Source organism: Glycine soja, chromosome 15 (assembly GCF_004193775.1).
Source record: "Glycine soja cultivar W05 chromosome 15, ASM419377v2, whole genome shotgun sequence".
NCBI lineage: Eukaryota > Viridiplantae > Streptophyta > Magnoliopsida > Fabales > Fabaceae > Glycine > Glycine soja.
The window spans coordinates 1,065,090-1,078,815 of record NC_041016.1 but is presented as its reverse complement, the minus strand read 5'-3'; the positions used below and the strand labels follow the sequence as shown (position 1 = coordinate 1,078,815).

General features: G+C 31.0%; 1 protein-coding gene across 1 annotated transcript; it reads right to left on the bottom strand.

Moving 5' to 3' along the window:
- Nucleotides 1-8,191: 8,191 nt before the first annotated feature.
- Nucleotides 8,192-13,185, bottom strand: LOC114385805 (centromere protein C-like). Its single transcript, XM_028345870.1, has 11 exons — nucleotides 12,853-13,185; nucleotides 12,531-12,730; nucleotides 12,362-12,450; nucleotides 12,151-12,265; nucleotides 11,895-12,046; nucleotides 10,536-11,749; nucleotides 10,298-10,370; nucleotides 9,483-9,550; nucleotides 9,039-9,147; nucleotides 8,853-8,960; nucleotides 8,192-8,491 (listed from the first exon to the last, which is right to left on the bottom strand). Exons 1-11 carry the CDS (start codon nucleotides 12,994-12,996, stop codon nucleotides 8,367-8,369), a joined length of 2,397 nt encoding a protein of 798 aa, XP_028201671.1. The 5' UTR covers nucleotides 12,997-13,185; the 3' UTR covers nucleotides 8,192-8,366.
- Between the last annotated feature and the right edge of the window lie 541 nt (nucleotides 13,186-13,726).

Here is a 13,726-nt window from a genome sequence, read left to right as displayed (position 1 = left end):
AGAATCAAATTGAATATTGATTTATTTTCTTTATACTCTCTATTGCAATAATTGATGTTTACTCACTTTGTATTGACTCGAGTAATTGATATTTCCTTGTAAAATGGGGTCGACTCTGTGTAATTTTATGTTGACTTATGCTAACATTTATTTAATACACAGTTTATTTTTCTCATATTTTTCAATATGGGTTCAAATAATTTTTTAAAACACGTTTGTTATTTATAAACAGTGACTAATTTTTATTGGGAATGATCAACACATATAAGAATATTTTTTTTAACACAATTTATTTTATATACTGAAGGGTCAAATAAAAATCGATCCTTAAACTATTTAATAAAATATTACAAACTGGTACTACTTGTATTAGATTTTATTAAAAATATAGGTTCAAATATCACAAGATATACTTAATGAAATCGTAATACTTAATAAAAATCAGTTTAAGTATTTTAATTTATTTTACACAAAAATTGTAAAACTGTTTAATAATGACCGATTTACATTTAGGGATTAAAATTTGGTGTTAGATGTGATGATTAAATTATCAGTTTATTATTTTAAAATTATTATATAGTCCAATTTATTCAAAGATCTATCAATATATTATTCTTAAGAGTAATATAAGAAACATCTTAATTTAATTACTAAAATAATATAATATCATAATATTAAACTTTAAACTATATTTTCGTTATTACTAAACCGATGATTTAAATATAAAATAATTATTAAAATTTTATGTCATTATTTTGGTCTATTTTAGAAATAAATGTTTTAAATATTTTAAATCATTGTAAAATAATTTAATAAAAAATGAAATGACTATCTATTTTATTTTATTTTGCCAAATGAAATGACTAATCTAATATCATGCTTGAATGATTAAATCTAGATATTTCACATGAGTTAAATTTGAGAGAGGATAGAAATTGATTTTGAGGTATGAAGCGTGAAGAAAGGGGAGAGAGAGAGAGACGTTAACAAATTAAATTGAAAAAACGTAAAAGCAACGTGGATAGGATTGCGCTGTGGCCCACTTCTCAGATAAGAGCGAAGAAAGGACTCAAAAGTCCAAACTGCAAGATGCTCTCCTATTCTCAGATAATCACCCATTTTTCATCTCTTCTAGAAACATTTTCTCTCATCTCCTCTTCTCCTCCATATACAATCATCACTACTCACTAGTATGGGCTTAAATAAATATTTTTATTTTTATTTTTTATCAAACAAAAAAAACCACGTATATATTTAAAAAAATATCACATATTTTGAAAAAAATTATTATAATATATCTCTCTCTAAGTAAAGAAAAACAATAATCTTAAAATTCACTTTATGCTTCAGCCACTGTTAGACTATCTTCGCTAATATTTAAGATAAACGATCAAATATTTAGTTACATATTTTTTGTGTTAATTTTTTCACTTATAATTTTCTTTTTTTAAAAAGAATAATATCTAAATTTAACATGTTTCATGAATCAGTTGAAAATTAAAATATAAAATCTCAAATTATTTAAATTTTGTTTGAATCGTCCTGTTTAATAACAAGCATCTCATTTTTATTCGGTTTATTAAATGTTATTTTAACCAATTTACCATTAAAACTTGAGATTATATTCATTCGAACTGACTAGGGAACACAAAAAGTTTCGGCTCCCGACTAAGGTACAGTTCAACTTGAAATCATAAATAATTATAAGTTATTTGATTAACGTTTAATTTTTTGATAAATATTTTTAAACACTATGTAGTATTTGAGTTTATAATTTTTTGTATTGTATACAGTTTTCTCTAAATAGTTTTGGTACAAGGGATGTTCTGATTTTCTTTTCTCTATAGTTTGAAGTGTTGGATGAAGTTTTCTTTTGTTTTTCCTTTCCCACTTGATTTTAGAAAGAGACGAAGGACACTCGCAATTCATGTATCTATCTTTATACGTAGGACCCTACATAGTTGTTTCATTTTCCCCCTTTTAAGATCAAAGCTTTATACTTTCACCGACAATTGGAGTGAATGTTGACCTTTACTAGCTTCAATGAACTCCTCGTATTTAAGTTGAGTCATTCTAGTCATTAGTTGTCTGTCCACATTTAACATCTAATGAGTAGCCTTCACGTGGCATTTCAAAGGGGAATGATTTACCCATTCATTTGGGAAATCAGCATTTGTAGTATAGCATGTGAAACGCATTATATCACGGTGGAAACCCATGGTGGTTTTTCAGTGCCTATTTGTATCAGTTCATAAAATTATTTTTAAATTAAGAATATAATTTAATATAAAATTTTAGATTTAAGCCAAAAGTTATCAAGAATTGCTTCAACTTAAATTAATTTTGGACCCATAATTACTCTCCAACTTAAAATCAAACACATGTCAAAATTCACTCAAAATCAATTTTTTCACTCAATTAATTTTCTAATGTGAAACAAAAGATGCACTACGTTCCTACGCAATGTGTTGGAAAAAAAGGAGTAGAGGTTAAAATACTTGTTCAAAATTATAAATTTCATATTATTGTTATATTTGATTTTAACAAATTAAATTATGAAACTTATTCACCAATGTCTTGATCAAAATTATTTAATTAAGTATGTGTTTAGATGAATGTTGATAAAATTAATATTTAATGAAATTAATTTTAAACTTATGTGATTTATGTTTAAATATTTTATTATAAAAAGTGTAAAATTCAATATAAAATTTAGAATCTAACACAAATTATTTAAAGTTATTTTAATCCCGAATGAATTTTGGTTCAAGAATTAATTTTAAATTTTTTTCTACGTGAAACCAAATGAAAGTATATCCAAATTAAACAACCACTAAAATTTTGATTCGATTCTACTCTATGTCATTTGTAACTGGTTTAATAAAAAAAATAGTACTCCAAAACTGATTCATTGTTCTAAAAAGTCCCATCTAAAATTATATTTATTAGATTTTTTTAAAGTGAATATATTTATTAGAATTAAAAGTGAAAAATCATAGCTTAATTTAATTTGAAAATACAAAGAGTTGAAATACATTGTCAACATCAATTATCTTAAAAAAACATATCCAGAGTATTTTTTTAATTGATCCATAATGTTAAGCTCTTTGCACATTAAACTTAATGCTTAAACTTAACTAATAAGTATTTTACTTGCTTTAGTGTAGCATTAGTTTTTCAGACTGTTTACTGAATGCCATTAAACTTAACTACTACGCTTAGTTTTTCAAAGTATTTTACTTAACTAATAAGTATTTGTTTTATACTATTTTTCACCTATTTATATTTTATACTCATCTCTTTATCTCTTTAGGCATTGATCTATTCTTTATTTTTCTTAAATGAAACATTTTTTTTATTTTATTTCTATTCTTTCTATTTATTTTTATCCACCATATTTCGCTATACTAAGGAGGAAGTGTTTATAAATTACTATTGGACTTAATTCCTAATAACATTTTATTTATTTTTATTTACCAGAACAGTTTGTATAAGTTTTTATATTTAATTTGTTTAAAGTTAATAAAGAATAAGACAGTGCATGATCTATTATATTTAGATCTCAATTAAATCTTCATCTGTATTTTTTTTAACTATAATTAATTACGTATATATTTTTCTATATCGTTAATTTAAATTTTCTTACTCTTATCTTATGATGTTTGGAAAAATGAAAAAGATAATCTGAACAAGTTTCTCTCTCTTCCATAAAAAGAGGGTGTAAAGATAGTGTACATAGAAAAAAAAAAAGCAAAAATACCATGTTTCTTTTTAACTAAATCATCATAAAAAGAATGTGTAAAGATAGTATGAATAAAACAAAGATATAAAATTGTCATGGTTCTTTTTAACTAAATCATCATCTTAAAGAAGTGATACTGTATTTTATTTCACTTTTAATTATGTAGTAAAAATATTCATTTTTATATGATTACCTGTATATATAGCTGTAAGACAGGATAAAGACTAAAATAATTGCACTGTGCTTGAAGTAATAACAATTCCTGTTATTATTCCTCAAAAAAAAAAAATTTACGTTATTACCGAATTAATAAAAAAGAGAGAATTAAACTGATAAATATTAAACAAGCATATATTTTTTTAGTATTTTTGAAATGGTTTATTGTAGAGGATAACTACAAAGAGAAACGTCGTTATTTGAAACAATTATTACCCCTAGACTAAAGTGGAAGTTCCATGTGAGAAACAGTGAAAGGTGAAAAAGTTCAAAGCATGGGGGGGCCAAAGATGTGACGATTGGTAGAGCCGGGGGATGGAAAATTTCATGCAAATATACACTGATTGGCAATTGACGAAGAATCCATTAAGATATGGAAATTTTATCTGGGATTGTATTAAAAAGGTCAATGTTGATTAATCTTTTGGGTTTGGGACCATGGAAAAGGAACAGTAAGTAGATTTGTCCTATGTCTATCATGGCATGAGTCTAGAAGCTATTCATTGCTGTCATGTGACCACCGTCCCCCTCTTTCCAACTTACATCACTCACAAGTCACAACCTCCCGAAGGATTGCTACAATTGTTTAAACATATAAAATATAAGTTTGTTCTCTTAACTTTTTATTTTTTTAAAATTAATCTTTATGTCTTAAAAGTTATACAATAGTCCCTTCAAGATTTTATTTTGTCTGTTAGTTTTATTTCAAACCGAGTTAAACTTGCGTCGTTGATTAGTCAATTGGCTTCTCCGTCATGAAATAAAACGGTGATAATGGTGTTCTGTCGACCATGTTGGCGGATTTCACCTTTAACAACATCGACAGACTAAAGTTTTTCCATGTATATCGTATTGACGGTTACAATTTTTTCATGATCATAGAACCACAGGATAGCTGGTGATGCAAATTTAATGACCTTTGGGTTAAAACTAATGGAAAGACAAATATGTTACTGTGAAATTCCTTAAGAGATTATTTTGAAATTTTTAAAATATAGGAGACCAATTTAAAATCGAAAAGTAAATCAAGGAACCATGCAAACATATATTTTAACCAACAATAAATCACAACTTATTTAAATAGTTATGAAATTCATTTTAAATTTGTTTATATTGTTTATTCTACAATGTACTAAAATAATACATAACACTAGCTGGCCAATTCAGGTTCTCTATTATTAGGTCGTTAGGTTTCAGATTGTTAAGAGAATAAGGTAAATGTTCACATTAAAAAAAAAAACATAATAATGTGGATGCTTATCTTTTGTTCAAACCATGTCATTTTTTTTTTACTTGTATGATCATGTTGTGAATGTATTGACCAAACTAAACTGAAAGCTGACCTTTTTTTCATTGTCAAACTCAAAAACAGCGTCTCACAAGTCGCAAGTTCTACCGTTTCCGGTTTCATGTAGATATGCATTTAATTTTATTTTCCACTTGTTTATATTAAACTTGGTTTGGTTTTCTATGCTATACGACCAGTGCCCCCACATACTACACCTTTGTTTCATTTTTTCTATTAACAATGCAATTTTATGCATTTTAATAAATAAAAAATTCTTTAACCAATATTTCAAATACAGTAATTAACGTTTGTCTAAAATTAATAGCACCACATGCATGGCCATGCCGCATTAATACTGGTATATGATTATCTACTCTGAAACCTCAATTATCATCACTCCTTTTAACAAATGTGTCGCCCATTTCATGAGACTTGTAGAAAATACCCTCATTTTTTTTTCAAATGACCAAAAATATTTATCATATTAGAATTTTATTAAAAAAATAATTTATAATAGTCAATGTTTACAAAAATTCTATACCTTTAATTACTTTATAGTGGGTCACCCATCAGCAAGTATTTTTTTCGTATTAAATTAAATATTAATTAAAATAGAGGTAGATGTTTTCCGGCCTCGAATTTAATTAGCACCACGCATCAAACGCAATGAAGCTGATAGCGTAATAATTCAACCATGTATTTTTTCTTTTATTTTATTGTTCTATAATTCAACTATATCTTAAAGTTAGGCGAATGCAGCCAATATAAACACAAGATGTGTTGTACACGACTACACGTTTTTACATATTAATTAATTATTTTATTCTAACGAAATAAATAAAAACAACTGAAGATTCTGTTCTGTAACAGGCGAATACGGTTGATTGTTGAATAATGATTCAAGCTGTTTATATTTTTTTATACACATAACTCCAACCTTTACATACACCTTGAACTTATCAGTCGTTTAACTCAAGAAGATGATGATCAGATAAAAAGTAGCAATGGATAGAATAATTCGATTACGTACCATATATTATATAGGGTGGCAATTGATTATTGATGTAACTAATTAATAACCGTCCAGGTGTAATTTTATTCAAATTAAACCATTTAAATAAGAGAAACATGATTCTTTAATTAGGGTGAGTATACGATAGGTGAGACAGTTTGTCGAGACGACTAATTTAAACTGCCATAAGTCTGATTGACTTGGCTTAATTGTATGCATAGTTTTCGTATTTTATTTATTATTAAAATTAAGTCTTTATGATATTTCATCTAATAATTAACATAAATACAATTAGAACAAGAGAAGTCTCTAAATTCAGCATAAAAAAAATATTCTCAAACATTCCATCAAAACAGAGATCAACCCACAAATTAAGAAGTCTCTACATTCATTACAGAAAACTGAAGAATGAACCACCATAAAACCAAAACTCAGCAATTGTCCTCTAAGCATAAATCAACTGAATAAAATCTCTTTGCAGTCAAACCTCAATCTCGTATTTTTGGCAAAGGACTCTACAACACAGAAAGACCAAACTAACAAGTAGATCGAAATTGGAAAGGGAAATAAAATAAAGTTAGAGCACCAATTTTGAATCTGACTGGCAAAATAAGGAAAATATTTTTTAAAGAAAAAGTCTAATTGAAAATTTAAGTTAAAGTCTTTTACAGGATTTTTTTTTAAAAAAATTTTAATAGACAAACTATTTAAATGGGTTTATGATTATTGTAGTTGTTACTGTTTGAAACATTATACTTAAACAGAGAAAGAAGGAAGCGAAACAAGAGGAGGGGGTAATAGTACGAAGGAAGTGTAGTTCTCCGGTCTCAGTTACGGTGAAAGACATCATAAAGAAAAAGAAAAAGAATTTATTTTTTATGGCTACAATCTCATACATTATTACTTTTATGACTGCATAGAATCCACATACTGGGCAGAAAGTCTGTACTCAAGCGGTCTCAAGTTTCATGTGGACAAAATTTATAATTTCAGAATAATGTAGAACCAGTTAGAGGCTATTATTGATGTTTGTCACTTTTCAACGCCATTTTTTCCAGTTTGATTTGTAAGTTGTCTAGACTCATTCTCTTGTGAATTTTTTATTAGTACTCAAGGCTCTATACTCCTTCTTTCTTGATTAGTACGTCTCGTTTAGACTCATTTGATATCAATATGAAATTAATATAATGTAGTCAAATTGGTTACGTTTAGTTATTGCATAACTCTCGTGTTTAATGAAACTCTAAATATGTTAATTTACAATTCAAATATCTTATTAGTATGGACAAAATTTAAGTACAAGTTTTTTTTTGTTTTTAATGTTTTCAATTAAATTTGAAATTTTATCTTAGTAATGTAATTATTAGATAACGTTTACAAATTATACTCGAATGTAACTTTTAGTTAAAACATTTTAAAAAATTTACCTTCCAATGCAATAATTATAAACATTAGATTCAAATTATTTTGTTTTATTTCCCTTATTTTTTATAAAAAAAAATTGGTAAACCATGGGTTTAGGTCTTGGGATGGTTCAGGCCTGGGCACTGCAAATATGCAATGGTGAACCAGACAGGTAGTTTCCGGAATTTGTAGATTTCTGTTCCCGATAATCTGATTTTGAGATTCGAAGGATTAGTGACTAAAATCCGATAATAAATCTATTTGAATTTTGACGTTTGTGTTTTTTTAATTCAGACAAATATTTAATTCACCTACTAGTGGATTAATTTTTTTGTTGTAATTTTATTCCAAGCTTTAAAAGTACTTTGTAAATTTATAAGAAAACACTTAATTTATAAATTTATAAGAAAATTAGTTTATAGAGAAAGCTTAACTGAATTTCTTTTTGAATATATATTTTTTTTCTTTTTCTGTATGTACTTGTTAAGAAATTGATTTAAAATCATTTGAGTAAATAACAATATAAGGGTCTTAAAACAATTAATTACTGTCAATTGAGTTTTCTTGCCACTTAACAGATTAAGTGATTATAGCTATAGACAATGCAATCCATGCAGCTCTGTAGTATAACAGAATAGAAGAATCCTCCACCGAAGATGTTATAGGATGTTACAGAAAATAAATCTGAAGAACTTATTTTACATTCAATATAGAGATGCCAACTCGAAAAGCTCTTTGTATTTATTTGATACATAAGATTTCACCTTCATAATCGGTTTTCCATCACTTCCTGGTGAAATACACTTCACCCCAATGACAGTAGCCAAACCTGCACACATGACAAATTCTTTAAATCCTGTGTCTAGAATAATCTTCACAATCGAAGCTGAATTAATAAAATAAGAAACCCTCACTTTAATGGCAGAATATTGAGTTACTATTACCCTTTAACCAAAAGTTATCAACACCGGAGTAATAGTTATAAAAAAAAGAAGCTTAAATCAGGTGTCCGCCGTGTGCAGAAGTGTCTACGAGTCAGGGTGTCTGTAACGAACAACCTAGTCTAGACTCTAGTCAACAGTGACTGTGACACTTCCCAGTTCCCAACTCAACAAATAAATGAAGGATTATGCCAAATATCTAAATTCACTTAGTGCGTGTCTGTGAAAGAGCATTGTAATTTTACTTACTTTGGTGTACGCGACCATACACCGGTCTTTCTCCTTTCCAGTATTCCAATGGCCTTGTTCTGATCCTGGTGCTTCTCCTTAATCCAGAAGTCCATGATGTACCAGCAGCTGGGAACAAAGAAAAATTATTTCACAGCAAAAGGAATTCTTGAAAATAAATGGTTGAGATAAAGAACAAGTAGAAACCTGCAAGGCTCTGCCTATTCGAAAGTTTTTTATTTTTGGACACTTTCTGCACACGTGACTTAACTCTCTTTTGTCCATTAACAGCCACCACAGAACCATCTGTCTTTTCCTGTACCAGAAGACACAGATTCAATTCTATAAGCAGCTAGCCATAAAAATGGATATAGTGATTAATCAGAGAATGATGCCAGGGCTTATACAAAACTAGTTTTATAAAATATTAATTCAGGAACCAATTTAAAACAAGAACATTTGTAATTTTCTAATTATGATTCAATTCTACACCATCTATTTACAATCTGATTGTACGGCACAATATAATTTTACCTTCCTAAATTCTAAATATACTAAATTGCTAATACATGATAAAATGATTGTATTGTTATGGCACCTGTGGTTTAAAGATTCAGAGACGTAAAAAAGGAAATGGGCAAATCTAGTAACCTGTAAACAATGTTCTGGATCGTCATCTGATGTTCTAGCACGTTTATCCACAGCATTAGCTTCATATCCTGCAGGATTTGATTGATCAGCCAGTGCATACCACAACAGAGTTAGTGTCATCAAAGGTACATTGCTGCAGGTTCAAACAACTCTGCATAGCCTTTTAGCAGAAGAGCACATCCTAAGCCAACGGATTTTCAATGGAATAAACTAGCCTAGCCCGTGGCAGTAGTGCCTAAGTATATTGTTCTTTTTTCCTTTTATTTTTTTAGTAATGCAAAATAAAACATTTTGCACTGAAATACATTCTGAATGCAGTAAAAACAAGCTTGACCATAAGCAGCTAGCTAGTAGCATATATTAATTAGTTAAAGGAAACTACACTCCCAGTGCATTGCTTCTACTGAACTAATGGATAAAGCAGCAAAAGAGTAAATTGGAAACAAATAAATAAATGAATTCCTGGCATTAAAGAACTAAAATAAGCTTTAAAGGCACACAAAAGATGGTAGCAAAGTGTTTCTCCTGCCAACAAGCAATGAAATATGAAGTTTATGCATCAGTTCTCAGCCTACCCAACTGCTGAAAAGAAAATGTAAAGTGCACTTCAAGTGAATTGATTAAATTAATATGACGATAAGTTTCATGAGCAGACAAGCAATTCACAAAATATGTGTAGAATACTTAGTGAAGCTTCTTAAAGAGATGATTCTGTGTTAGCCAACATTTAAGCAGCCATTGATTACGTGTTCAGAGATTTTGCTTTCAGATTTGCATTCTGGATATAGCTCTGAAGCAGGTGAGTTTATACATACCTAGTGAATTGAGTACATTAAGATTCGTGTCATCTGTTGGGATAGAAGCTGTAAATGTCTGTATATTTTCTGACTGCATCAATCAGAATACAAAAATTTATTCAGATTTTCAGAGTTAAAATACAAAAACTATTTTCAATCATAATACAACTTTGCCAAATGCCAACAACTTTAAATTATGGCACTAAAATATTCAAATGAAACATACTTTGTCTTCAGATTGACAGGATTCATTTACCTCGATATTCGACCTGTCCTCGGTGTCATCCATAACCCTATCAGCCACACCACTGACTCCAACATCTACACCCATGTCGACATGAGATTCATGTGAGTCAATAGTAACATCAAGTCTAGGATCTCTTGAATTATCCACCATGGACTTTTGAAAAGTACTGGTACAATTTCTGGCAGCGTCCTCAGCCAAACTTGTCCCATCAGCTGCAACTATATTGTCAATTGAGGGCACATTCAGATTATTTGATGACTTCCCAGAATTATCTTCCTTGGAAATTTCAGAAGTGTGGATGCTATTTATATCTGTGTCCAAAACTGTACTTGTCTTACCAACAGCAATATCATCTTCAATCATGTGTGCCTCAATATTAGACCTGTCCACATTGTCACCCATACCACTGGCTCCCACATCTACATCCATGTCAACATGAGGTTCATTTGAGACAATATTAACATCAAACTTAGGTTCCCTTGAATTATCCACGATGAACTTTTGAGAAGTACTGGTGCCATTTCTGACTGTATCCTCAGGCAAACTATTCCCACCAACAGCAATTATATCTTCAGTTGAGGGTGCATTCCATTTATTTGATGACTTCCCAGAATAGTCTTCCTTGGGAATTTCAGAAGTATTGGTGCCATTTCTGTCTGTGTCCAAAACTGTGCTTGTCTTACCAACAGCATGAACATCTTCAATCATGTGTGCATTCAATTCATTTGACAGGTTCCCAGATCCAGCAAGATTGAGTTCTGGATTTACCGTATGAGTTAGAGAATAGTTTTTGCTAGATAAGTTATCAATTTCATGAGCCGAAAAAGGATCCACTGATTGTTTTGACCGTGAAATGTGCCTCTGCAACAATGACAACGAAGCAAATGGACTTCTTGGAGGGGTGGGTGAAGCTAATTGCTGCCCAGGGCACTGTACAGCCTTTTTAAGAGGTGTCTTCTTATTCATATTCATTCCTTTCAACAAATTATCAATATCGGATAAAGCCTTCCTTGGTTTTGACTTGTTTCCTTGCAGAGATTTCAGATCAACCATTTGCTTATCTGGGAAGTCTGGAACAGAAAATTTCTCTAAAGCAATGGGTTTGATCTGCAACCTCTCCTGCAAAAGAGTCATTGCCCCATCCCCCTCTAGATCTTCAGAATTGCAATGAAGCAATCCATCCAACAATTCATCGAGCTTGTTCCCTTCAGTACCAGATGAATCTGCAGTAAAAATACACAATCAAAGTGTTTGAAGTATGACAAATAAGAGGGAGTCAAAGAGTACTGAAAAGCCCAATAATAGGATGAAAAAAACATCAAGCCTGCCAGCACACCCATATAGTAGAATTGAGTAGCATTCACTCACCTATTACTTCTTTTTCCAATGATGCCATACAAGATTCACCTTTGTCAGTGTTCTCGGTCACAGGAGCGAGACTCCGAGACCCTAGTGTCTCTTGAGAGGACAGAACATCATCTGAGGTTTCTTTTGGATACCGATGCTTGTACTTGATTGACCTGACCCATATAACATTAAGACCAAGTTAAGCAACAGAAAAAAACAACATCAGACATCACAAGCAGCGCAATGTAGACTGATTATCAAAGTGTTATGAGGGTACAATTGATCATTCCCCAAAAGGCCCGGTCGACGTTGTCGTGGTCTAGCGGCTGCCTTATCCTGATCCGACTCAAATGAGGCTCCACCCAGCTGCTTCTGTATTTCTCTTTTTGCATCTATCCATCAAATGCAAACCCAATAAGATAAAAACAAGTCACATAGATTGCAATGTCATCCACAGGAAGAGAAATGAGAAACAAGCAGTGACTTACTTTCCAAGCGCTCATGAGCCATGAAGAAGTCTGCCGGATCCTTGAGGCTATCAAGGTCCAGAGTTGGTAGCAAACTCTCAACAGATGGCCTGTCAGAAAAAAAAAAAAAATTCAAGTCAGCACGAAAGAAAAAGAGATTAACAAAGAGAATGGTGATTATGAGCTTTACTTTTTAGTTGGCTTCATAGAGAAGCGTGGACGTTTAAGCCCTAACCCTGGTCTCGGGTTTCGACGAAATTCTCCATCCTCTTCGGCAACATTAGTATTCTGAGAAGTTGGATCGTTCAAATTTTCAGTGTTGAACAGTTGAGGGTTACCATCCACTATGGATTTGGCCTGCTGCATCAGTTTCGCAGGACTCCGCAAGGCCTGTGCAAGAACAATATGCATGAAATGGAAGGCAATGCTACAAATAAAGCTAAAATAAACTCTAATTAATTTAAAAATGTAGAAACCTGGAATTGGAAAAAAGGGGGTTGATTAGTACTTACCATGGATCTGAGGTGAGTGTGGATGATGTGAAGATCTTGGTCTGAGTTGTAGGGTTTGGAGGGTGGGAGAGATGGTTGAGGAAAGAGGGAAAGTCCCCAATAGCTGGCGAGAGGATCCACTAATGCATCTCCTTCTTTCTCCATTAACGTTCGCGTCGCATTATTGGTTCGGAATCGAACAACGAAATCAAACCCTAGATAGTAGATTGTGCTTCAGTGCTTGTTTTGCTTTCTTTATTTTATTTCAATTTCAATTCGAAAATTAAAAACAAAAATCTGAGCGGGAGCTGCTCCATGTTCCGTTTGTTTGTTTGGTTGTGACGTCGAATTGAAATTGAAACTCGCGTCACGGCCTGCTTCGTTCGACTATCATCACCTTTCCACATGGATCACGGGCCGAACAAAGGTTGGGTTGGGCCAGCATAAGTTTTTGCCACTCCGATTATGCTCTTTTCACTTCATTCTTTGTTTGGTTTTTGTAATTTTTGAAAATATTCTTGAAGGAAATGCATTTTGGGGCCATTAAAATACACAACAAAAATGTGTTTTTGTTGGAGACTTTGGGGTTACAAACAAAATATATAACAAAAACATAATTTTATTGTGTATTTTAATAAACAAATTTGTGTTTTTGTGTATTGTGTTTGTATCTCCTAATACAAGGAAAACTCGTTTATATTGGTCGAAATAATAGAAATACATTATCATAATACATTTCATCACAACAAAATAGTGATTCTACTGAATCAACAACTTAAAGAAAACTAGTTCATTATTATGGTGGGTCGATATTATTGTCATGATAGTGTGACAAGGACCTTAGCGAATGACGATGGTGACAAGAAAGGAATGTGGAGGAACAAGAAAATAGTGA

Bases quoted from the DNA above. Each gene is read 5' to 3' on its own strand.
- LOC114385805 (XM_028345870.1), bottom strand. From the start codon at position 12,996: ATGGAGAAAGAAGGAGATGCATTAGTGGATCCTCTCGCCAGCTATTGG. The intron at 12,266-12,361 runs GTAAGTCACTGC...TTTGATGGATAG, and splicing joins GGCTCATGAGCGCTTGGAAA to ATGCAAAAAGAGAAATACAG. The intron at 8,492-8,852 runs GTAAGTAAAATT...TCATGTGTGCAG, and splicing joins GTATGGTCGCGTACACCAAA to GTTTGGCTACTGTCATTGGG.